Source organism: Macadamia integrifolia, chromosome 2, assembly GCF_013358625.1.
Source record: "Macadamia integrifolia cultivar HAES 741 chromosome 2, SCU_Mint_v3, whole genome shotgun sequence".
In the NCBI taxonomy this organism is placed as follows: domain Eukaryota; kingdom Viridiplantae; phylum Streptophyta; class Magnoliopsida; order Proteales; family Proteaceae; genus Macadamia; species Macadamia integrifolia.
The window spans coordinates 4,642,708-4,667,689 of NC_056558.1; the positions used below are offsets into that span (position 1 = coordinate 4,642,708).

The following is a 24,982-nucleotide window of genomic DNA, read 5'->3' on the forward strand; positions in this document are numbered from 1 at the left end:
TGATAATTGATTCATTCTAGATCAGTAGATGGTGATGATGCCTCAAAAAATAGATAATAATTGATTTGATGATGCCTCTATTCATGATTTCCTTCCCCTACATTACATTTCACCAAGACCTTTATTGTTCTTTGAGAATAGGTGTCCTTTGTCAATCAAATATTTTTTTATTTTTTACTTTATTTATTTATTTATTTTTTCTGTTTCAATGATCTACTGCACTGGAAATTGGATCTGCGTTTGTGTTGAGGAACATATTTGTTGAGGTAAAGAGTAAATTTGAGACTGCCCTTGGGATTCTTCGTAAAGAGAAGATCACCATAGATCCAGATGCTGCTGCACTGACTCAATATGCAAAAGTCATAAAGACCATTAGAGAAAAGTAAGCATTTCATTTATTTTTTCAGGTAGTTTTTTTTTTGGTTCAGAAAATGATCTCTTTCTCTCAGCGTCTGTGTTTCCCTCTCTTCTTCTCTCCCTCTCTCCCTCTCTCCCTCTCTTTGAGTGCAAGTGTGTGTTTGTGTGTGTGAGAGAGGGTACATGATGCCCCAGATGAACATATGATATGTTTGATGGCCGCTTCCTGTCCAAGTATCCTTCTAACTAGCCTTCTGTATGAGGAAGTTAGTTTGTCCATTCAACATATAGGGGCTATTCCAACATTTTTCTTGCACCCCCTTCCCTTCCTGCTCTGCCGGTGCTTTCGTAGTCCACCTCCATCGCTCATAGGCAATAAAAGCCCATCCAGCTGCGTTTTCCATTTTGAAAGGCTGATCAATCATTAAAAGTTCCTGAATATGAGTAGTATAAGATACAGGATTGATTAAGTCTCTTTCAGTTTCTGGAGCGCAACCAAATGGCCCATGGGGTTACTCACCTTTGTAGAATTTTCTTTTGCATACCTAACTTCCTTCCCTTGGCAACTCGATAATGCCTTAATTATGGTATTATCTTGTATGTAATTATTATTATTATTATTATTATTATTATTATTATTATTATTATTATAAAATATTATGAGTGGTGTCATATTGAGAACCAAAAATATCAGTGTGGATCTTCTCTGTAGTGGGTTTGATGCATGCCTATTCACTTGTTATCCTCGTCTATTTTACCACTTTTGCATTTTCTTTCATGGCAATATGACGGTGATTCATTTGCGTGTTTTATATTGTTGCACATGCAGGGCAGACTGGACCAAGGAAATTCCAGATGCTCAGGCATATCTGCTCACATTGAAGGAGCTAAGAGTCAAGTGTGACCTGTTTTTGTCTAATGTTAATCATTTTCTTTATCCATCAAAAAAATGTTATTTCTTTTTGCTTTTTTATTTTCTTGGAGCATAATTAGATGTTAAAAAACATTAGATCTTTGATCCAAAAGGATGTCCGAAAGGTAGCCGATTGGCCTGAAGTATGTTACATTATACACTTTCTTCTGCTAGAAGAATTCCTTGGCACCCTTGTTAAATTTGTTTCCAATTTTTTTTTGGGAACTGCTTATGATCTCCACTTACATTTTCATGTTGAATGGTAATAGCTATGGAATCATATTTTTCTCCTTTACATGGTTTATAGAGCCAGCCCAATAATTTCCTAATCAATATTTATGAATATGCTTTCTTACAGAAGAGGCCTCACTGATGAACTTGGTATGGAGGCTATGATGATGGATGCCCTGGAGAAAGTTGAGAAAGAAATCTGGCAACCACTTATGAGGTCTGACAAGAAGGGAATGGCTCTTCTTATGGCTGAGTTCGATAAAATCAACAAGATGTAAGTGTCGTCCCAGAAGTTGAATACTACTTTTCTACCTTATATTTGGTATTGGGTTATCTAACCTCCTAATAGACCCCAAGGGGGTAGCTCAGTTGGTAAGACCAGCACCTCCTAACAGATTAGGGTTTTTAGAAAAATAGAAAATTTCTAGAATCGCAGGATAGGAACTAAAGCCGGAATAGAAAAAGCTTAGTAACTTAATCAAAATGGATCAGATGAGTCTGAAACTCTAGCCAAAGTAATGTAGGAGCTAGTTCCAGGTAAGAACCAACCCTACAGTCGGATCGATATTTCAGTAACTGATAGAATCTCTAGGAAACTTGTTGTCAAGAAATCCGGATTTGATGGTGTTGCAAGAAACTAGTAATAGAAATTAAAGATGCTGAAATAAACCAAAAAGTAGAGAAGGGGAAGACAAAGTTAGATGGGGAAGGGGATAGGTTGGGTTGAGACTCACACTCTTCCCTAGGGCATCATCTCACCCAAGCTGTCTCTCACAGTTTTAAGTCACAAAACTTTCTTTTTCTTTTTTCATTTAATCGTGGGCTATAGATCAACCTTCTTCTTTTATTTACAAACTTTAAAGTGATTATAAAATTGGGTCTTTCCTTGCATGGAAAGGAAAGGAATCCCCTTATAATTAGATTTTATCCTATTTGGTAACTAATTACAAGTCAAATCAAATCCCTCTCTTTTACAAATTTAAAAACCCAATAAATTTGAATTCCTACTTTCTAAAAGAAAAACTAAAATTGGAAACTTGCTAGATAATATCTTCCTAGCTATTGCAAGGAAATATGGAAATGGAAACTTCATTAATCCAAGATTTCCTAAAATTTTGCGGTTTAAACTCCTCCATGCTAGCCGGCTATGGGGCTCACGAATCAAGAGGGAATCTTCTTCCAAGTCATCTCCACGCAAGCTGTCCTTGGGTTGAACCAATCAAGAACTAAGAACTAAGAACTAAGAACCAAGCCACATCAGACTAGGTTGCCTCCCCACAGCAATTGCATCCCACAATCGGTTCGGACTGGTTTTGGGGCCTTGTTCCTACGATCTATGTCAGTCCTCCCCATCTAAAAAAAAAAAAAAGGTCCACAAGTTTGGTTGAGTTGGTGAATCAAACTTGCATGATCATCTTCTAGTAGGCAGTAGACTCCACATTCCACAATCATCAATGCCGTCTGCCTCAAGGTTCACGGTATCTAGTTTCGATCCCTGGGGAGACCCAAATTTTGGTCGAAACCTGGAAAATTTCGAGGATACCAAGGAATTTTTCCCAGTTTGGTGGAAACTTAGGTTTCGACCCCCAAACAGTGTTTTTTTTTTGTCTAATTTTTTGTGTACATCCTATTTTAAACATTTCTAACACATTCACATCATTAGTTTCATTAAAAAAAAAAGAAACACAAAGTCTTACTTGTGTGGTGTACCAAAGGTTCGATAATCATTACGCTGACTTGTTGATTTAAATTCTGAAACTATACTGCATAGTGACTATATATAGTCTACAATCTACATCAAAACATAAAACATAATCCAAATTATCCAAAATAAATACAAATATTACATCATCAACAGTTATCTACCAACACTTAATAGTAGTGACTCAATTACTCAACACTTGAAAATAGTGACTCAATTCCAAGTAGAGTGTTTAGGTGGTTCCAGTCCACGAGTTGCGTACCACTGCAGATGTCATGCTTGCTCCTTTGAATGCACCACATACGAGTCCCATGACATGTTTTGGGCCCAATTGTTTTGGTAGTTCGTCGCTGCCCATCTATAAGATGCATCATCAACATTAGCTAGGTATCCCAGCCTAGGGAGTGGCTCAGTCATTAGATCATAGTGATAGGATGTGGATGTGGCATACAAGGTTGGGATGGATATCGAAAGATATTGTCAACAAAAGATGACCCACCCCCTGAACTACCCTCCTGTCCAAATGAAGTTAAAGATCCACCCTACTATCCATACCCACCACCATATCCAAATGAACTGGTGCTCTCGAAGGATGGCACACAAGGTTTGGGGGGATGGGATTTACCTTTTCGGTCCAAGCTCCCTTCCTTAGGTAGATTTGCTATGAATATACAAGATCCAAGCTTAGAATGAAGATTTGATAGCACAAGGGCTAAATCTTAAGTGTTTTCCAAGTTTCCCACTTCATAGAGAAGAAATAGGGGGAAAGGGTCGAAATTTTGAAATAAGAAGGCTTGGTTTCCCATTTAAGAAGGTTATATAAAGGTTGACCCATTCGGTCCAATCGAAAATTCCCGCATTTCGAGGAAAATTTTCATATTTCGAGGAAAATACCCACATTTCGGTCGAAATGACCGAAATGTGGGTATTTTGGTCAATACTGTTTGAAACCAATGACTTTTAAAAGTCACATGGTATTTGGTATCAGAGTCCTGGGATACCGTGGAAACATGAAAAATTTCGACGGTATCGATGGAAACCTTGAACCATGGTCTGCCTGCCCTTCTAGTTTTGATAGCAATTAATACAGGAGCTAGTTTCAGGTAAGAACGAACTCTACAGTAGGATCAATATTCTATTAGCTGATAGAATCTCCAAGAAACTTGCTGTCAAGATATCCAGATTTGATGGTGTCGCAAGAAACTAGTAACAGAAATTAAAGATGAAATGAACCGAAAAATAGAGAAGGGGAAGAAAAATTTAGATGGGGAAAGGGATAGGTTGGGTCGAGCCTCTCACTCTTGACAAGGGCATCTCACTCGAGCTGTCTCTCACAGTTTTCCAGCCCAAAACTTTCTTCTTTTTTCATTTAATCGTGGGTTGTAAATCAGCCTTCCTTTATTTTTAAACTTTAAATTGATTACAAAATTGTGTCATTCTTTGCATGGAAAGGAAGGGAATCCCCTTAGAATTAGATATTAACCTATTTGAAAAATAATTACAAATCAATTCAATCCCTCCTTGCAAAGATAGAGACCCAATAAATTAGAGTTTCTACTTTCTAAAAGTAAAAACTAAAATTAGAAACTAGCTAGTTAATATCTTCCTAGCTATTACAAGGAAATATGTAAACAAAAACTATACCAATCAAAGGTTTCATAAAATCTTGCAGCTTAAACTCTTCCATGTGAGCTGGCCATGGGGTTCACGAATCAAGAGGGAATCTTCTTCAAGTCTTCTCCATGCAAGCTGTCCTTGGGTTGAACCAATCTAGAACCAAGAACCAAGCCGCATCAGACCAAGTTGCCTCCCACAGAGATTGCATCCCACAACTGGTCTGGACTGGTTTTTTTGTCCTTGTCCCTGCAAACTACATCACGAAGGGTCAATTCAAAATCCAGAATAGGTCTGCAAAGTATGATCCGGATATGATGTTTTTTTTTTTTTTTTTTGGTGAATGAGAAATCCAATACCAAAAGAGGAGGGAGGGTATATACAATCCCTAAGGCCAAAGAAAGAGAGAGGACTGATAAAACAGCCAAACACCCAGGCCAACTGTGAGACCCTACTTAACGAAGCAGAAATAACAAAAGGACCACATCCCTACCAACCCAGATGGGTTCTTGAATGTTGGTAGGCGTTCTGCTAAATTAATCCCCTTCATTTCCCTTCCCTTCCGTTCCCTTTCCTTTTTCCGTTGCAGCCAAAAAGAGCTAGAGAGACTGAAGTCTGGGAACGCTGGAAAATCGATAACCGTGGGCTGAAAGATGACTTCTTTCTCTTTGTTCTGCATCATTTGGTGATTCTCGTGTCATTCCAGAAGTTGAATGATTTACGTGATTGATGCAATTTATGAAATAAAATGCTGCAATTCTGTAATCAAGTTAAATGTTGGATATCATAATTCCAATAGCCACAAGGATAATTCTGGTTAAAAGTTCACACCTATGGCAAATTTGTTCACTGGGAGACTTTCTACATTGGATTGCGAGAAGGGCATTGATTGATGATATTGCAAGTGGATTTGAGGGGGCATGGGTTGGATAGAATTGAGCTATTATGAATATTTGCTTGGAAGTTGGAGTCAAGTTTTCATGATTTGTGTCATTTGAGGAAGTTTAGAACTTGTAGTTGGGTGGAAGGGGGAGGCAGTTGGACCAGACATTTTGTCATTGACATGTTTTTCGTTGATAGAAAAAGGAAGTCCCTAGTGTTCTGGTATTTTAGCTGCGACCCCTTTTTTTTTTTGGGGTGGGGGGTGGGGGGGTGGGGGGTGGGGGGGGGGGAGGGGGGGATGTGAATGTTGTTTCACTAATAACGCAAATTCTACTACTGCCCTACAGTTCCTTGTGGTGGTTGAGGAAAACCAGTCTGAATGTTAGTGGCACACTCCTTGAAGTTACCGCTATATGTTAGATCTTATAAAATAATCAATTGTTAATTGGCCTGCATTGTACTCTTATATACATATTTAATCAGGCTTGGCGTTGAAAAGGAGGATTTGCCTAAATACGAGTAAGCACTGGAACGTAAAATTGCAAAAGCTCAGTTGGAGGAGCTGAAGAAGGATGCTCTTGAAGCAATGGAAACTCAGAAAAAAACGGTGTGTTCCTCGTGCCTCTACACCCCATTCTGTCTTTTTGCATGTTTCTTTCCTGATGTTCTTATTATAGCTGTGAAACAATTAAGATATTTGTGGGTCTGGTTTTTAAGTATTACACACACCTCATGATGCTACTTCCCTTTAACCACTAGCTGTTCGATATTGTTTTACTTGGGGATGTGAATCATAGAAGTTCTCTTTTTTTGGTCGCTTGTTATGCTATTGTTTCTGAACTGGCAAGATGTGTGCTCTCTCCTCTTGCACTCCCCTCTGTTGTCACTTGTTATGGATTCACGTATCTTTATTTATTTCAGGGAGGAGTTCAAAGACGAGCAGATCAATTTGATGTGATCGTTGGACATCCGGAACATCATCTGAAGTAAACAGTTCCACTCACTGTTTCCAATGTTTAAGTTTCTTGTTTTACTTTGTGGGGTAGAATTTTTGCCGCATGTTTGTTCAGCTAGAAAAAGCCTCAGTGCCAGTCTGCTTGAGGCTCCACAGTGAGAGGATGGTCCAATTCCTTCATGGTTTTGCCCCCCCTCACACCCCCCCCCCCCCCCCTCGAATAAGTATCAGTTGGAGAGTTGAGAATAGTGAGTTGATGAGATTAATTATAGAACAAAAAGGTGTCTTCGGTTCTTATTTTCTTCCATGTGAAGCCCTAACATTGTAGACACTACTTCAGGTAAATATTTATCTATGTTTGGTATTAGTACATGTTGAAGTAGCTAAGATGTTTCAAAATTTTCTATAAATATTGGGAGAGGGTTCTCTAGAAGGCAGAACAATGGGATCACACATGGAAGCATCAGTAACAGTGGAATTTTTGTTTTTCATGGGGTTGGGGTGATCATTTCACCCCTCATTGTGTCTTGGAGCAGTGGGCCTTAGATTGGAATGGTTATGCTTCTGGTTGCAGGAAACCTGTTCTCATTGAAAAAAGAGGAGAGTTACTGTGGAGTTCTACGATTAAAAAGGAGCTGATTAAAAAGGAGCTGCTTCTGATGCTGTTCATCATTGGTATTGGTATTGGTATTGGTGTTGGTGTTGGTGTTGGTATTGGTGTTGGTGTTGGTGTTGGTGTTGCCACCACCTCTTTCCAAACCGTTTAAGCAATTAGCAGCTTTGTTTGCGATGATGAGATTGAGAACCATATCTTGGAAACCCATGCTTTCTAACCACAACCAGAGGTCCAGAGCCCGATGATCCTCAGTCTCCTCATCACCATGGCCTAAGCTGAGAATTTTTATATATATTTATGGGTTGATGAAGATGGTTGGAGGAATGAAGTGGAGTGAGGAGGCTGGAGTGGTGGTCGGAAGAAGTGTTTGCATTTTATGGTGGATGAAGGGTTGCCTCTGAACTTTCACTCTCGGTGGAGCTCTTGTAACTCCTGGGCTGTGGACTAACAGGCTCCTCGGGGTTGTCATTCTTGCAAGTGAAGGGTAGGAGTACACGACAATTCTGAAACAAATCTTCTCCTCTCTTCCTTGAAGCTCTAGTTTGATTGTCCTAATATAACTAAGAAAATTGGGAAGTGTTTTCTGACGGAGAGTGGCACTGCGTCCATACACACGGCGCGTGCTCCTCCTGGAGGCACGATTGTTGTGCCCCATGTGTGCTGTGTCAGTAGCGTGTAGACTGCTCTTAGACCGAAAACTGTCCTTATGCTTACATGGCAAGTTTCGGTGAAAGGGTATACAAAGGGTATACAAATTAGAAGGATAAATGATAGGATTCGAGGTGAAATTCAAGCCACTCTGCAAATATCAAATAGTCATATTTTTTATATCATTCTTTTCGAATCAAGGTTTCTTGGTCATATCGTATAATCATATGATTGTAAGTATCAGCATTGGTCATATTGGTTGAGACCGACTTTTGATCTCTGATTGATCTGCATCGGTGTTATTCTTGGTAAAATAATAAAAGAATCGTACTCTTTTTTTTTAAAAGAAATGGGCTAAAATGATCGATATGCACTTACTCTCGTCGATACTGATCTATATCGACATAGTATTAACATAGTATTAATTTCAAGAACTAAATCCATGTTTCGAACTACGTTTATATTAGTATGTTCTATTAAATTAAATTTTATCAACTTTGAAGATTTAAACTCACTTGTGTGTATTTTAAATTGAAATTTTGACATATGAAATGGAAGCGACTCATTTTTTTTTTTTGTAGAGATTATAAAATTCACATTTAAAAGACTTTATTATCTCTTGGACCACCCAAATCCATTCATGTGCAGTACAAGATGAGAATTTCAGACGATTTCTACCCCATGGAAAGCTGTTATTAAAATCAACTTATCACCAACGGTGACGACAGCCGTTTTTAAAAACGTTCATATCAGAGTCGAACCAATTAATGATCACTATTTAAACGGTTTGAATTGATTTTAATAACGTTCCAATTTACATTAATAAAAAAAAAAAACAAAAACGTATACTTGGAGATTCCAATCCAACGGCCATGTTTTACCCCCCAAAAAATCCAACTGTCACTTGTATGTAGTACTATCAATCCATTTTTCTTAAAGAACACAGGAACTTAAACACCCCATCGTCCAGCGGAAAACGCCACATTAATCCAAAGTGCGCCACGTGGTGTATCATTATTGGTCTGAAATAAATCCACGTCACGTGGTCCACGTGTGGACATTTGACCTGGATGAGTCTCTAATGGGAAAGGCCCCGTTCAGTGAAACCGCCGCGTCTCTCCTCAGCTGACTTAATTCCAACGGTCCTTTATAACGGAAAGAAACTGCCCGATGGATCCACACCGTCAAAACTACGCAGATTTCTCAATTAAATCATGTCAGACGAAGATACCCCCCTCAACACGAAGCCCACTCATCTGTGTACACGTACTAATGATTCCGTTACGAAGACTTTGAGGGTATTATGGTAAATTAAGCCCATATCTTGCTCTCTTGCAGAGTCACACGTGGGAATGTAAAAGTGCTCGTCACGTGGAATTCTATATATAGGAAGCCAGGTCAGCATAACACACGTGCCGGATCCTTAAAACCGAAACATGTAGCATCGCGTCGGTTTAGTTCCCTTAATTCATTCTCAAGGGTTCTCTTCTTTCCTCTTCCTTATTCCTCTTTCGCTTCCCTCCTCTCCCCCCCCCCTCCTTTCTTTCTCTCTCTGCAAAAATAACCTGAAAAAAATAGAAAATTGAAACCAAAAATAGAAACCCTAGTTTCAATTCTCCATTTGCGTCTGTTGTGATCAAAACCCTAATTCCTACATACTAATACCTCAGCTTCTGTTCTATCAATTTGTTTCTCTCAATCTTTACAGCTGTAATGGCCAATGCTACTCCAACTGCTGCACAGCCAATCCAACCACAGTCATCGCAGCAGCAACAGCCGCAAGTGCAGACTGCAGGAGCAGGGTTCGGCAACGCTTCTCTGTATGTTGGGGATCTCGACCCATCAGTTGGCGAAGCCCAACTGTATGATCTCTTTAGCCAGGTTGCTCCAGTCGTATCGGTTAGGGTTTGCCGGGATCAGATCAGAAGGGTATCCCTTGGTTATGCTTATGTTAATTACAACACCGCTCAGGATGGTTAGAACTCTTTGATCCATCATATTATTACCTTTTGATTTATCTTAGACTTCTCAGTTTTCCTTTCATTCTGTTTTGATGTTCCGAAGTTTTCATGCCGACTTTGATTATGCATCCCTTCTAGGGTTTCCTTTTTTCATAAGAGTTTTAATGCGTATTGATAAACTATATATGCTTTAGGTTTATCACTGAAAGAAAAGAACAAAAAAATATAAGAAAAAGTTTTAGATTTGTTAACCGAATGGCGTCATTCTTTTTTAAATGCTTCCTTCTTATTTATTTATTATTATTTTTTTAATATGAATTCACAAATTGTGCATTGGAATATATATATTTTTTTAATCTAATTCATTTTGATTATCTAGTTGCATAATATCAAGTATTTGGGTGTTAGTCCTTTATTTGTTGCCATTCTTTTTCATTGTGGTTTTTATGACTATTTTTAATGTAATATGAGTTCGAAGTAGAATCTGATGATCGGAGTTTCTTTTACTGATGAGTTTCTTATTAAAAAAGGTCATTTAAATCCCTAGCATAGGACCGTGGGAACCATTCTGCTGTTTGTAGTTCTGAGACCCAGTGATTGCTGGATTTAAAAAATATCACTCCCCCCACCCCCACCACCACCCCAAAAAAATAAATAAAAAAATAAAAAAAGGGCATTTTATATTCTATTAGATTTTTTGGTGAACGAGCATGGATGGCTATGCAGAAATGTGCTACAATATTTCGTAGGACCACTGTAGATTTTTTTATACTTTGCCTTTTATTTCTTACCATGGAAGAAAGGATATTTTGTTGACAAAGAAACACATCATACAGGATGGACATGACACATCTATGCATTATACACCCGCAAGTTCTGTTGTTTTCTTTTCTAGGGAGATAGACAATGTGATATAGGTAATTGATAATTGTGATGATTTATTTGACTTTTTGTTGCTGTAAAAAGGACAATGAGTGAGACACATATGGTGATGTATTATCAGTTAGAAAAAAAAAATGTTTGTTCAGTAATTTACTTGAATCTGCCTACATCTTAAATTGCATCATTCCTTTTGAGAAAACCTTATTTGTTGTTTTACTACCACTCTCCTCTGCCCTTGAAGAGAGATTACAGCGTTTATTTAATTTATGAATGAATCAATTTTATTAGTCATAGCAATGTCATCTTGATCACTCATATATATATATATATATATATATATCATGATGATCATTGTAATTATGTGAGGATAATGAATGGTTATTTTTTTTATGTATAAATATCGTAATTGTTTGGATTTTTGAATTGTAATTGCAGCTAGTAATGCAATGGAGTTGCTGAATTTTACGCCCATCAATGGAAGACCAATAAGGGTTATGTTCTCCCATCGAGATCCTAGCATTCGAAAAAGTGGATATGCCAATGTATTTATTAAGAACCTGGACACATCGATTGATAACAAGGCATTGCATGACACCTTTGCTGCTTTTGGTTCTGTACTGTCTTGCAAGGTGGCTACCGATAACAATGGTCAGTCAAAAGGATATGGGTTTGTACAGTTTGATTCGGAGGAGGCTGCACAAATTGCCATTAAACGGCTGAATGGGATGCTGATAAATGATAAACAAGTCTATGTTGGTCTTTTTATTCGTCGTCAAGAAAGAGATCAGGCAAATGGTTCTCCAAAGTTTACGAATGTATATGTAAAAAATTTGTCTGAAACAACTACTGATGAGGACCTTAAGAATTTTTTTGGCAAGTATGGTCCCATCACTAGTGCAGTTGTTATGAGGGATGCAAATGGAAATTCTAGATGCTTTGGTTTTGTTAATTTTCAGAACCCAGAGGATGCTGCTTCTGCAGTTGACTACTTGAATGGAACGACTTTTAATGATGACAAGGTTTGGTATGTGGGAAGGGCTCAGAGGAAATCTGAAAGAGAGGCTGAGTTGAAGGCCAAATATGAACAGGAAAGAAATGGTAGGCTGGAAAAACTTCAAGGGGCCAATTTATATCTGAAAAATCTAGATGATACTTTCAATGATGAAAAACTGAAGGAGTTGTTTTCAGAATTTGGAACTATTACATCCTGCAAGGTATATTTCCTGCAATTGAATCATTTCTTTGGCCCTCTGTTATTTTTACAGATCACTGTTTAACTGAGTGCATCGTTTCATATTTCTTAGGTCATGATTGATTCACAAGGTCTGAGCAAGGGATCTGGTTTTGTTGCATTTTCTACTCCAGAGGAAGCTAGTAGAGCTGTAAGTTTTAGTTGTCTTTCCCACCAGTAATGCATTTTCTTTTGTTCATTTCCTCCTTTCTAGACAAAAATTGTTCATTCTCTCACACATCTATGTTTTAAATATCATCTAATTTGTTTAGGTAAATGAAATGAATGGGAAGATGATAGGACGGAAACCTCTTTATGTTGCTGTGGCTCAACGCAAGGAAGAAAGGAAGGCAAGGCTTCAGGTAATGCACCTTACCTTTTTCATGGATTATCTTCTTCCTGATTCCCGTTTTGCATCAGTAGTTGGTGTTGCAGAAAATATCCAGAAAATAAAGTTTTACTGTGAAATCAAAGTTTCCACTTTTTGTATTGAGTTTTTTTTGGCCTATGTATATGTTCATATGGTATACGCTACATAATTCAAATTTTGTTAAAATGGATTTTTATGTAATTAATTTAAATAATTTCACCATATCAAATAAATAAATGAAAAACAATCATTGAAAAGTCTTACTATGGTATGTTACATCATATTTTACCCCCTACAAACATACGTCTGAAACTTTTTTAAAATGTAATTTGTAAAACTTTTCCATGTAAAGATTTTCCAAATGAAAGTCTTATGTACAATTCTACATGGAAACAAATGCACCCTGCTTAAAAAAATTAATAATAACCGCAAATATATTCTTTTTATATTCATCTTTGCCGTATTTTCCATGCCAACATTCATTGATCTGGTTTTTCATTTTTTACCGTAGGCACAATTTTCTCAGATGCGGGCTCCTGGTGCAATGGCACCTGTGCCTTCAGGGATGCCCGGATTTCACCCTGGGCCTAGGCTTGCCCCTCAGCAGTTGTATTTCGGTCAAGGCTCTGGTCTTATTCCTCCGCAGCCTGCAGGATATGGCTTCCAGCAGCAACTCTTGCCTGGGATTCGGCCTGGCATTGCTCCAAACTTCATAATGCCATACCACCTTCAGAGGCAAGGAGGACAACCTGGACAGCGGATGGGTATGAGGAGGGGTGGAACCCCACAACAGATGCAACAGCAGCAGGTTTGATTTGTTAATTACTCTCCCTTACCATGAACAACCAGAACCACCACAAATCTTATGCTTCTACTATATATCAGCTAAATCTGCTCTATCAAAGTTTTCTGAATCATGTGTGCCCTCATACATCTGTGGTTGTTATTGACCTGCAACTCTGAACTGTCTGACATTTTTATTATTTAGTTGATGCAGCGTAATGCAAATCAAGGATTTAGATACATGCCAAATGCACGTAATGGGTTGGAGCCATCTTTGGTACCTCAGGGACTTATGGGTCCAATGGTGCCTTTGTCATTAGATGTGTCTGGGGTGCCTGTGGCTCCAATGGAGGCATCACGGGCTGGGCCAGTTCCCATTCAAACGCTTTCCTCTGCTTTAGCTTCTGCAACCCCTGAGCAACAACGCATGGTATGCAGTCTCTGTCCTATCTTTTCTTTATGTCAACAATTTGATATATCTCAAGTTGTTCCTTTTTGTGATTCATGTATATCATTCTCTGTGAACTGCAGATGTTGGGGGAACAATTGTTTCCTCTTGTTGAACGTCTTGAGCCTGATGTTGCTGGAAAAGTCACTGGGATGTTACTGGAAATGGATCAAACAGAAGTACTCCATCTCATAGAATCACCAGATGCTCTGAAGAAAAAAGTTGGTGAGGCAATGGATGTTCTCCGACTAGCAGCTGCAGGAACTGATGCTGTTGACCAGCTTGGTTCATTGTCGCTGAATGATTAGCTGTGATTTGATTGGTTATCAGCGTGTGTGTTAGTAGAGGCCCATTTTTTGATAGAGGGCTTGATAAGGAGCTTTCATTTTTTGGAGTTGTCTTTTAAAACTATTCTAATAGGTATCATCGGTCATATTAGTTTGGTTGCAACTTTTTGGGGCTTGGGCATGCCATGGATTCATGGAATAGCTTATTGACTTTTTTCTAAGATTTATGGGATTCTTTTTAGGTTAGTTGCTATTTTCTATTTGTTCTTCCTTTGCTGTCATTGACTGATCTTTGTTCAAGATGTGATCTGTGGACATCTAAAATTTTTGTTTCTATCTTTTGCTTTATCCATTTGCTTCGATTGTTCTTGTATCCATACAAGAAGGTTTAAAGAACAGAGTTTTGTCTCCTTATCCCTTAAGGTCATATATATATATATATATATATATATTTATATATATATCTATATATATATTGACCCACCAATCCTTGGAAGTGCCCTTGAGTTGAAACGGACCCTGATCAGCCACTGGCAGGGATCTAAAACTTGTTACTTGGGAATTGTATCATTATCTGTCTCTGTGGCTATCAGAGAAGTCGGATGCCTGAATATTAAAATTTGAGCCCTATTTGATTTTCTGTTTTTAAGGAGGTTGGAACTCAAAACCTCCATGAGTGTGTTTATTTTTAATGAAAATATAATATAATAATAATAATAAAAAAATAAGGGGATGCTCAAACACATGGGGAAGTGGAACAAGACTGAAAAGATGCTTATGCCCCGGCTTCATTTCTCCATGTGTCTTGCGTATGTAACATTTATCTCCCTTAAAAAGTAAGGGCATAAGAATCTATTCATTTGTGTGGCCACTACACCAGCATGCAATGCCATTGGGAGGTTGTGAAGAGGTATTTGGGAGGGGGAGGGCATCGAAAAGACCCCACCATGTCTGGGCATAGAGCCATGCAAGCGGGTAGGGTTATTTTCTCCTAGAAATAAAGTTAGGGTAAAAGAATGTCACCTCCTAGCGCAGGTACAAGCCAGCAAGCACAGCCAATGGGAGGGCATGCACGAGCATGTTCAGAGCGGTCTTTTCACACACAGTGCATCTAGGTGTAGACACATGCTATAGGAGGCAGCAATCTTTCTTCTATAAAGTTAGTAGGACTACTTCCTCCAACTCTAATTAAAATTAAAGCGACTCATTGTACTTTTTTTTTATGTTTTTCTCCTTTGGGCTCTTAGTGCAAGATGAGGGCATGGATCCTCTCCAGTGTGCCTAATGCACATCAGACGGCTAACAACATCTGAACGTTGCACCATTGGCCTCCAGATGTGCACTGATCACACTTGAGAGGGTCTTTTTCTAATGAATATCCAAAGCAATGTAGAAGGGAAAAAATAAAAAATAAAAAAATAGCCCGATGAACCACCAAGGACCATCCGACATTTAAGTTTGAACCAATAAACCATCAATTGGACAAATCCCCTATGTTAAATGGATAAATTATATGAATTTTCTTTCTTGAAAAAATATTTACAGAATTTTTTTGTTTAACCTGTCACCTTGTTGGCGCTCTATGCGAGAGAGAGAGAGAGATATTTTGTTTCAGAACCATCACAAACACTCACAAGGAGGGTGAGGAGCGCCTGTTCGTCCACAGCCCAAGAGTTAAAAAGGCTCCGCCGGGAGTGGTGAAGGTTCAGAGGCGACTCTTCATCCACCATAAAATGCAAACAACTTCCGACCACCACTCCACACCCACTCCATTCCATTCTGCCTTCATCAATCATCATCATCAACTCATAAATATATATATATAAATGGATCCCTCATCGTCTTCCTGGACATCTCAATCTGTCACCACAGAGGAATTGAGGTGGTTTCATTCTATAGACAGCGAGATATTCCGGCGTCTAGTTCTCAGCCTTGGCCGGGGGGTTGAAGAGACTATGAAGATTATAGGACTCTGGCTTTGGTTGGAAAGCATGGGCTTCCCAAATATGGTGGTCAGACTCTTATCTTTACCAGATATAGTTCTCAATCTCATAACAAACGAAGCTGTTAATTGCTTAAACGCTTTGGAAAGAGGAGCTAGTGCCAACACCAACACCAACAATGATGAACAGCTCCTTTTTACTCGTAGAATTCTGAATTCTACAGTAATTTCCCTATCTTTTCTCAATGAGAACAGGATTTCTGCTATCAGAAGCATAACCAAGTTCCTCACTGATGTGGGAAATAGAGTTTTTGATGATATAATCCAGAAAACTATCAATCATAGAAACCAACTCTTTAATTCTATCTTTGGTGGTGAAGGTGGTGGTGTAATCAATTCCAATTTAAGGCCCACTGCTCCTACTTTTTTCCCTGGGCTAAGTAATTTTGTTTCTTTCACTAATACCTATGCCCCACCTGGCCCACCACCAAGAACTGACACTAGGCTTGGACTTTTACTGGCAGAGAAATTAGAAATTTGGCTGCATCAGATGTTAGAGGAAAGCAGGTCATGGTGGGCCTGTGCATGGGCCTGGACCATTCTCAATCTGGATTCCAAGTCCCATTTCCCTCCAACTCTCAATTTGTTGTGGGTGCACCTTCATCATCATCAACAACTCCACCTGCTCTTCTTCCTCAATACCCTCCTCCGGTGGCCGCTGCTGATACAACGGAAAATTCGGCCGATGAACGTACACTATTTATCACCTTCTCTAGGGGATATCCAATCAATGAAACAGAACTCCGGGTATTTTTCGCCATGTACGTATGTCCCTTTATACTCTCTCAATTTCCATGACCAACCTAGCTAGTAGTTATGGTATTGGTAATAACAAGATCTTTACTTGTTTTGTGATTATGTAGGAACTATGGGGATTGTGTAGAGAGTATATACATGCAGGAAGTGCAGCAACCATACGTGCAAGCATTGTTTGCCCGTGTCGTCATTAATTCTTCCATGATCATGGATGCCATCCTTCAAGAAGAAGACTCAGAAGGGAAGGCAAAGTTTGTAATCAATGGCAAACACGCATGGGCAAGGAAATACTTCCCCAAGGAATCCAACAACTGATGATGATGATGATGATGATGATGATGATCTACCATGGGCTTGGCTCCCATTTTATGTTACTTTTGTATTTTGTGAAGACATTCTAAGCCTCTTCATTCAGTTACATACATGGAATATAATAAAAGTGGGGATTTTATTGCTAATTGAGTATAATTCTAATTAGAAATTTCTTAAATTTTAAAAAATCCTTATACTTCCAATTGAAATCTTTTTTGAAACTATTAATTGAAAAGCCATGATTTAATTCAAGCATTTAAAATATGGTGTGATGATCAATAACATGATATTGTTATTTGAACAATCATATAAATGTAACATGAAGTCCAACCATATCAATGTAATATTGAAATATTTCTTTACTAATATATAGAAATTCAAAACATTTTAGTCATTTCAACACATGTACTAATATTTTTGTACTTCGAACACTCTGAACATAAATCGAGACAAGGGAAGATAGGGGATCCCAACTCCAACGGGAGAGGGTGGCCTACGAGGAGCATGATGTCATGCATCTGATGTGTGATGGGTAATGGTGAGGAAGAGAATTGAACAAGATGACTCCTAAGGATTTAAACCAGTGCTCTACTGTGACTGGCTGGCAGCCACCACCACGCTAAGAGGCACTTAACCAATGTAAGGTTGTGGTTGGAGCCACTTGATAAGGGGACTGCCTCTTAAAAGTAGTCTCCATAAGAACAGTGACAACTGTTTTTGAAATAAGGCAGCCCTAGTTAGTTATGAAACTAGTCCTTACTAACCATGTTAGAAGAGAAGCCAAAAGTTCATGGAGCTTTCAAGAGTCCTAGAGGATACGCATTGAGGTCTCTAGAATTATCCTTCAATATGGGAAGGCAAGAATTTGATATCCCCAACACACCAAAAAAAAAAAAGAAAGACAACAACAAATAAATAAAGAAGAGTTCTATCTCAACTAGTCATGAAATTATTCATCAGTTCTTTCATTTCATCCGGGGAAAAGTCATCTCTTTCTCAACAATGTCTTTACCATTTGATCCAATAGTGTTTTGGCGAAGGATGTGAAGAAGTAGGCCACTATCTCAGCAATAATGAGCCAAGGTATACCAAGAATATCCTAAGCCTCATGGTTTGCTTCATGGATATTGGATCGATTGCGACGACCAGGGCCATAGAGGACTCCATTTATATAATCTGCAACATCTTCCCTTGATGAAATCTCGTTTGAGGAGGCACCAGGTAGATTAATTGGAATGCCATCGTCCATCGGCAACCAGTCTTGGAAGCTGATGATGGTGTTCTCTTTGGCACCATCAATGTTGGTCTTAGGATCATCCTTTGATGGAGTCTTGATCTCAGTATCTACCTTTGTTGGAGTTGGGATCTCAATTTTATCATCCTCTTCAAGCATACCTGCAAGCAAACTTTTACTTTTTGATGTAAAAATCCTCTGTGTGATGTTGTTCATGTAGGTTTTAATGTCATCCTTTGATGAAAACTGGCTTGGGGTGGTGGCATAGGACTTGAAAATTGGGGATGTGAAAATGTCAATACCATCATCTGTAGGTAACCAATCATCCATCAAGGTGCCATTGCTTTGTTTTTCTGCCTTTGTTGCCTCAATTCTATCTCCTTTAGCCTGATCAATATAACTCATAGAAAAATGAAAAATTAAAAAAAAAAAATTATTTGTATAAAGAAGAATAATGTAAAGAAAGGTGAAAAGGAATTTTAATGCCTCATATTTTTAAATAAAATTTTTGAAACCCTTTTGTTCATAAATTTCATGTAATCTGAAAAATTGTTCCATTATTAAACACTGGTATTGTAGAGGTTTACACCATTAGATCGTGTCTACCCCCTCCCATATCCCAAAAAGAGAGAGGGGTTTTTTTTTTTGGGGGGGGGGGGGGGAGTGGTTCTAAAAAAATTTTAAAATGAAAAATTTTCCCCATAATTAGCCAGTACTGTAAAGGCCTACATTTTAGTAAAATTCTACAGTCAATGAATCATTTGCTATGTATTATTGAATGCAAAGTTTATGTCTATCATATAATATGTGCTATGATTCAGTTTATTATTGTAAGTCCAGTAGACTTCAAAAGTCCCTAAAAAAGCAGTTTGTTGGAAGGGTTTCTTGAAAAGCAAAACTTGAGGGGTCATTCATAAGGATTTCATATTAACCTATCCTAAGTGAGATTATAGAAAAGGTCAAGATTTAATTTGTAACTGCATACATCCTCCAAGTACCAAAGCTTATAGTATTGTCGGAATTTGTTTATTTCTATCTCTTCGAAAATGTTAGCATAATTTCATGTTGTAAACACAAAGTATGTGGTGTTGACTTGGCAAAGAATCAACTAAGGAAAAGTTTTTGAGTATACTGATTCGCCACTCTCCCAGTATCAGACGAGATTCAACAATACATTCATTGGTTATCGTATGGAACGGTGGAGAGTTGAGTAGCTGACTTCAAATTATCCACATTTTTTGCTAAATACATGGAGACAATGATAAATGGAATTGGATCATTCATTCAATTCCGATAACTAGATCTATAGTAATCAAGTCTGAAATATGTCTTATTTTATCACCTTTCTCCAAAGAGACCAAAACATTTTTTTCATAACAATATTATAAAGAAGAAAAGATTCAAACGCTTGTACCTGGAAAGCAAAGCCGGAGGGGTTGCTAGAGGTGCCACCTGATGATTCTTGTTGGGTCTCAAGGAACTTGGATTCGCGTGGCAACCACAACGAATTGCCATATTTTGATCGATATTCTTTACGTACTTCCTGCGATGACTTAACCACAGTTTTGTCCATGCTAGTAGTACTCTTCTTTTTTTCCGCTAAAAGTTCATTTGTATTAAAATAGAAGACAAAATATAAAAAATCACATTATCAACATTGGCATGAACATTAAAATAGGTATCTCCTTTCAAGCATCCATTTACAACTATTTGATAATGCAAATGAGTATGGATTAAGAGAACTAAATTTTCTGTCTGCATATAAGACTAAACATTCCAACCATAGCTAGAAGTACCTAAGCCAAGAAACAAAGAATTGAAGGAGATAATCACACAGAAAAGTAGCCAATCAAGAACAGAAATCAATAATAATGGAGTAGGAGTTGAGGTAAACTCATCTAATCTTTCACATTTTGGTTTACATGTGGCTTAGTAGCATATGAACTATTTGGCTCATCCAAATAGATTAGAGCTATTTCATTTTCCATTCTCACATTAGTTTTAGAATGTTGTGTGCTTCTATGGGTTTGACCATGTAAATGGTTTGAGATAGTTTAGTTTCATGGTCAAGATTCCAGATCTAAGGAAGAAAATCTCCAAAGAACTAATGTGAAAGCATTTTGATCCATTCCTTGATGGAGATATCTTCAAGGATCTCTTCTTGAGCATTTTCCTATCCCCTCTTGAAGCCCAAATCTAAACTCTTGCAGAAAATATGTTGATGCATGTATTATATTGGGGGGAATAATACAAAAGATGACAAATCAATGAGTTCCTATGCCCATGTAGAGTCCATATCACAGGAGCAATAAGAACATCCATCATAAAATCTATACAAGTCCAAGAATGTAACTACTGTAGGACCAAACAAATCTCCAGGGAAAAACAAATAAAAAACTTTTAGATTACAAAATAAATCTCTAGGGCCAAGCATAAACAATATTTAAAAAAAAAAATTGAAGATTACTAGCAAATTCCTAAGATAATGTATATGCAAGGGGAATAGATAGTGAAAATACCTTAAAATTGAGTGCTAACCTTTTGTAGTAAAAAAGATAGGAGGATGAAGGGGAAGAGGAGAGGAGGCGGCCAAGACTGCATGGCATCAACTTTGAACAAGGGTCATTTATATATTCTTATGAAAAAAAGATTAGCTCCTACCGGAGTTGCAGAACTTTCCTGTTATCTGGGTTTTGGAGCCAAAGAAATAGAATATTTCATTTTCTATTATTCATAAATACCTTTTAGATTTTAATATTTTTTTCAAAATATTCTTCGAGATTCTGTTTCTTTGGTTGTGAATCTATGGTAGCAAGAAAACTCCTAAAACCCCGTGTAGTTGGAAAATTTCATCCCATTCATATCACATCACCATTCCTAAAATGATTCTCATGTACCAACGTTTTAAAAATCAGGAATGTCATGCCACTTTTATTAAGACAGGCTTTTCCCACTAATGCCAAGAAGGTATGACTTGATGGCTTTTTTAGCTTATTATTTCTAGAGATTTCCATAATTAAACAAACATAGACACACTTTTACTTTTTGGGTTATACTATGCCATAAGGATTCTTATATTTCATCCTTCCTACCCTCAGACAACTCATATCAAACAAACAAATGAGGAAATTGAGTTGGGAGGATAAGTCTCATACTTTGAAATGATAATAATTGTTATTGTAGTTTCTCGCTTAGTGGATCTGAAGATTATAGATAAGAAAACTGGTTCAGAGGGTGACCTCGGAAAGAAGGCTTTGATGCCTAATATTATGATAAATAGAAGAAAAAATATATAGAATTCTGAATGTTTTGAGTGTATGGTGGATGTCAATTATGGGACAGGGCATCTAATTAGCTTTTATTATGAGGATCCTTGATTTTCTAATCAGTGTCATAGAGGATGACCACACATGGTCGAAGGTGTCCCTTTTAATATAGATTGATGTTTGAGTTGGTCTTAAACATGCTCGGGATACCAAGTACCAACCACAGATGTCATGTGCTCGGGATACCAAGTACCAACCATAGATGTCATTGGTCGATATAATAATGGTATGTTGGAAATAATTACACTGCCGAACTGCCCAACCATGTATAAATGTTACTCTCCCTACATTTGGAGAAGAACCCCGACCCTTCCAATCTCCCGCTGCCCATTAGTGCACCACTAGTTTATGGCAAGTCAACAACATACCCAACCCTTGCCCATATAATAAATATTAAATACCAAATATTTTATTCTGAATCCAATTTTATTTGATTCAACACTTTCCTTTGTAGTCATTTGTTTACAAGGGAAAGTAGTGTTCAATGAATTTTTTTTTTTTTTTTTCTTTTAGATATATAAATTTTCTAAAGATATATGAACACGAAATATTCACATTTTGAATTTTCTATTGGTTCTCACATGCTCATAGTCTCTTTTTAGGTTAAAAGTTTAAGGGGGACGGGGAAGTAACAAATAAAAAATAAAAACATATAACCAGGTCCTACCGGGAGTCGAACCCAGGTCGCTGGATTCAAAGTCCAGAGTGCTAACCACTACACCATAGAACCGATTATGATACAGCACAGATATAAATATTATATGACAAAACTTCTACCAACAACCTCAAAGATCTTTTTTTTCCATAGACTCGTATGACAATAATCCATTCTCATCTAACTATTTTTGAGTGTCAAAAATTTTCATGTAACACCTTAGGCGAGATACAAATTTTGTAGACAGATAAATTTCTAGGTTTGTTGCTCTAATTTTAAGTTTTAATGCTATCAGAGTTTCTACGGGATAAATCAGTGCTTTGAAAATCCAAGATTATAAAAGAGTGCACAATACCGTAGTTATATGCAACATCAAAAAAATATAAATATTAGAGGTCTTAACCGGTTCAATTCGAATTGGCACATTCTATTGATCCGATCTACTCCAATTCCTTGAACCATGGTTGGAACTTGGAGGTGTCTCCCAAGTCCCAACTGTCCAAGGGGAAGAAATAATTCTCATGGTCCGGATTTGGTCATTGCTAAAAACAGTATGATTTGGCTCGAATTTTTTTGTGAAGGAAATTCCCTCAGTAATCAATAGCTAATAAGAATTAGAATTTTGAAAAGTTACCTTAATTAAATGGATAAATTAAGTAGTTTTTATTAAATTTTGAAAGTTCAAGATCATTTTAAGGAATCAGTTCATATCTAATGAGAGACAGTTGGTCACTTATGATATGGCATGAACCATTTGGTAAAGAATTATAAGGATCGAGTATGGCATATTAGTTGTCTCACAGCTATGGAAAATTAACATAAGAAGCATGAATAAGTTGTTTTTCCTTTTGGGAAAGTAACAGAGCGGTAGATTGGTTGGCAAACTTAACGTGTACTTCAGCTATAGAGTCTAATTTTCTCGGTGATCAAATTTTTCCTAGAGAACTTAATCGAATCGTTAGGGAAGATAAAGCTGGGCAACCAATTTTTGGAATGTAATTTTTCCTTTGGATTGTTTAGTGGTGTTTTGAGAGTGCGAGTGCCTTTGTTGTTTGGGTTGGGGTAAGACGGGTTATGTCCCTCCTTTGTATTCTTTTCTTTATTTTTTTAATAATACTTTTAGGGCTTCTCGGGGTCCCAGATAATATTCGGGTTAAAAAAAAAAAAGTATTATATATCAGTTGTCTAACGGTCTAACCAGAAATGTAAGGATAAGTATGAAATGGTCTCCCATAAATAACTTAAGGGAGAGGGTTTTCTAAGCAAGTGGCATAGGGGAGCATACTAATCAATTGTGATAAAATCGTACTGACCATGGGAGGACAGCGAGATCATTTCATGTGAGAAGAGAATAGATCCAGAGATGCTAATGTACCCTAACCCAGAAGTTCACAGAACATTTTCTGATAACATAATTAAGAAGCATTCACAATTTTTTTTTTTTCCCTTTTGGCTTATCTCTCTAGATTGACCCAGTTTGGTTTCATGCCTAAATGAGGGATCAAACATTCGCTAACATGAAAATGGTTCTCAAAACCGTTCATGGAGGGTACACTAGCACCCTTTCTTTTTATTTCTCTCCTCTTCACATGAAAATGACCTATTCACCCCTTATGTATAAAATTGTTTCATCATTCCCCATTAATAAACTCACTATGCCATTTGCGAACCTTATCCCCAACCCCCACCCCCACTCCCACCCCCGCCCCCACCCAAAAAAAAACTCTAAAGTCTAAAGAGGCAAAAAATCAACAAATTGCATCACGAAATCAAAACTATTTAATATGCATTCTTGGAATAAAACACATTCTAAAATCAAATTCTTATCTATTTCTCACTTCAGAATGTATTTTTTAGACACAAAATCCATTTGAGAATGTATTCCAATCAGAATTGCTCCTCATAAGTGATACCAAATATGCCAAAGGGTGCATTACGGAGTGGATCTCCAAATGAATACTTTCTCTATGACGAGTCTAGAATCCACATTCCCATTTTTGTACTTCGATCTCATTATTCATGTTTTACCTATGTGTTAGTATATACTTAGGATTGGGAAGGTTTGTCTAGCCAGAAAGCCTTGAACAAGGTAGAGAAGTTGAATCCAATGTGGAGCTATACTAGCTTGTTCCAGAATGGTTTGAACTGCAAGTGAAAAACAGAGGCATGATGTTAATAAGAATAATAAAGTGGGGTTAATTTCAATTTCTTCAAATTTTACATCTAACCAAACATCACTTCCCTTTCTTTCACTTCTCTTTCCCATTTTCCTGGCAACCAAACTGAATTTAAATGAAAGATCCTTCCATTGGTTCTTTGATTGGACAACTTTGATGTCTACATTGTCCAAGAGGTAGGGTACTGACCTAACAACTTAGGCCTTAATTGATGGCTCCATCACAGTATTGGCAAGATAATTTTTCATCACTATTAAGAAAAAAAACTTGGATTTTATAGATCGATAAGTTATCCATCACCGATCAAAACCGAACCCATAATTTGACACCCACCATTGAGAGAGAGAGAGAGAGAGAGAGAGAGAGATGTTGCAACAGGAGGAAAAATCATCACATGCCAAAATCTTTAAGTAGATAGAAACGGGTATACAAGTTGAAAAGGGGTTTTCACCTCAGGAAGTATGTAGTTATGAGTTTGATTCCTCTTATCTTCTTGAGGTCACTCACACAGGGTATTTAGTGCTTTTTACTATTTTTCGGTGAAAGTTGAATAGTTCTCATTCAATCTCAAGATGATCCGGTTTTTGTGATTATGGGGTCAATTAAGGCTTATGGGACTAGTCAGGCCTTCGGCCTAGAT

At 37.6% G+C, this 24,982-nt stretch overlaps 2 protein-coding genes, 1 non-coding gene and 1 pseudogene across 4 annotated transcripts; 3 read left to right on the top strand and 1 right to left on the bottom strand.

The window, feature by feature from the left end:
* The first annotated feature begins 212 nt into the window (after positions 1–212).
* LOC122093953 lies at positions 213–8,259 on the top strand (annotated as a pseudogene).
* Positions 8,260–9,415: 1,156 nt separating this feature from the next.
* LOC122063166 (polyadenylate-binding protein 3-like) lies at positions 9,416–14,228 on the top strand. Of its 2 annotated transcripts, none has more exons than XM_042626870.1 (7): positions 9,416–9,893; positions 11,197–11,975; positions 12,066–12,143; positions 12,265–12,354; positions 12,874–13,170; positions 13,351–13,575; positions 13,677–14,228. In XM_042626870.1, exons 1-7 carry the CDS (start codon positions 9,632–9,634, stop codon positions 13,899–13,901), a joined length of 1,956 nt encoding a protein of 651 aa, XP_042482804.1. In that variant the 5' UTR covers positions 9,416–9,631; the 3' UTR covers positions 13,902–14,228. The 2 variants fall into 2 exon arrangements, with proteins under 2 accessions (XP_042482804.1, XP_042482814.1); XM_042626880.1 differs by having other exon boundaries at positions 9,418–9,893; positions 13,360–13,575.
* Positions 14,229–15,706: 1,478 nt separating this feature from the next.
* LOC122093963 lies at positions 15,707–16,953 on the top strand. The gene is made up of 3 exons (XM_042664527.1): positions 15,707–16,262; positions 16,373–16,643; positions 16,746–16,953. The coding sequence occupies exons 1-3, from the start codon at positions 15,707–15,709 to the stop codon at positions 16,951–16,953; spliced, it is 1,035 nt and encodes a 344-aa protein (XP_042520461.1).
* Positions 16,954–22,168: 5,215 nt separating this feature from the next.
* On the bottom strand, positions 22,169–22,240 carry TRNAQ-UUG. The gene has a single exon. It is a non-coding gene; the product is annotated as a tRNA-Gln (tRNA).
* Between the last annotated feature and the right edge of the window lie 2,742 nt (positions 22,241–24,982).